Source organism: Orbicella franksi, chromosome 7, assembly GCF_964199315.1.
Source record: "Orbicella franksi chromosome 7, jaOrbFran1.1, whole genome shotgun sequence".
Classification (NCBI taxonomy): domain Eukaryota; kingdom Metazoa; phylum Cnidaria; class Anthozoa; order Scleractinia; family Merulinidae; genus Orbicella; species Orbicella franksi.
Window position 1 is genome coordinate 25,535,212 of NC_138151.1, and position 1,296 is coordinate 25,536,507.

General features: G+C 39.4%; 1 protein-coding gene across 1 annotated transcript; it reads left to right on the plus strand.

Annotated features, from left to right (window-relative positions):
- The first annotated feature begins 235 nt into the window (after positions 1-235).
- LOC145492460 (uncharacterized) lies at positions 236-1,184 on the plus strand. Its single transcript, XM_081471913.1, has one exon. The coding sequence runs from the start codon at positions 541-543 to the stop codon at positions 1,177-1,179; it is 639 nt and encodes a 212-aa protein (XP_081328039.1). The 5' UTR covers positions 236-540; the 3' UTR covers positions 1,180-1,184.
- The last annotated feature ends 112 nt before the right edge of the window (positions 1,185-1,296 follow it).

Sequence of the window (1,296 nt, forward strand, 5' to 3'; positions counted from 1 at the left end):
CAGTTCTGTTATGTGATCAAGATTTTTGGTAGCTTCCCAGAAATCCTTGAAATCGTGGCTCTCTATTTCATAATCACACCATCTTACACCTCGATCTGCTGAAGTAATACTAGTTCCGGCTGAAACTATTAAATCATTCGCAATTTACCTCATACATGTTGGATTATTTTCATTAGTAACAACATTCCGAAAAATAACTGAGGAGCTCCGCTTTTAGGCTGGCCTAAATCTATATATTACAGTGTCCCCAATAAGCCCACATGGGCTAAATACATTGACACTTAAATAAAGTTCTTACTTACTTACTTTTTACTGCTTGGTTGGTCGAAATTTGCTTGTAACTGCATTTTGAATTTAATTCATTGACTCAATTCACTGGTATATTTTTTGTTCTTGCTGTTTGCTGTTTTATTCAACTGTGACAGAGTCACTCGTGTTCTGCGCGTGATCAAATCTTCCACCTTGCCGCTATCAGGAGTAGAGCATTAGTCTCCCTTTGGAGCGTAACTGAAATATGCTCGTTTGTTTGTCTTACCTTCAATGCGTGGCTTTAAATTAGCCTCCTTAAATATTGCAAGCTTGCCGAAACACATTGACGAGCTGAGAGTTTTGCTCGTCGATAACCCTCTTGATATATTCTCTATTCATGAGACGAGGCTCGATGATTCTGTCAGCGACGACGAGGTTTACATTCCCGGTTATGATATCATTCGTCGCGATCGTGAACATAACGGTAGATTTGGTGGGGGAGTTTGCATCTATGTTCGATCTAATATAAATTTCTCTTTACGCCCTGATCTAAGCGATATACACCTCGAAAACATATGCATCGAGATTCGTAAACCTCGATCTAAACCCTATCTTATTGCTACCTGGTATAGGCCCCCTAATTCATCAACTGAGATATCTCATTTTGAATCCTTTGTTGGCAAGCTTGATGCGAACAACGTTGAATTCTATTTAATGGGTGACCTTAACTGTAATTTGGTTTCTCCGCAACTTGATATAAACACAGTGTTGTTAACCAATATTGCTGATATCTATAATCTTCACCAACTAATAGATAGTCCAACTCGCATTACTAACACATCTTCTACTCTGATTGGTGTAATTTTTACCCTATTTATGACTAAAACGGCTGAAAAACCCTACCCTTTGGGACCGCACATAACTATATAGCCCACGTAAGGGAGTACCCCCCCCCCCGGGGGGTTGTACAAAGCTATCACATGCTACCTGGCGATATGTTAATTATATACTGCATGGTAAACACTTCGACAAGATAAATGACAACGA

Excerpts from the sequence above, each read along its gene's own strand:
- LOC145492460 (XM_081471913.1), top strand. The coding sequence starts at position 541 with ATGCGTGGCTTTAAATTAGCCTCCTTAAATATTGCAAGCTTGCCGAAA.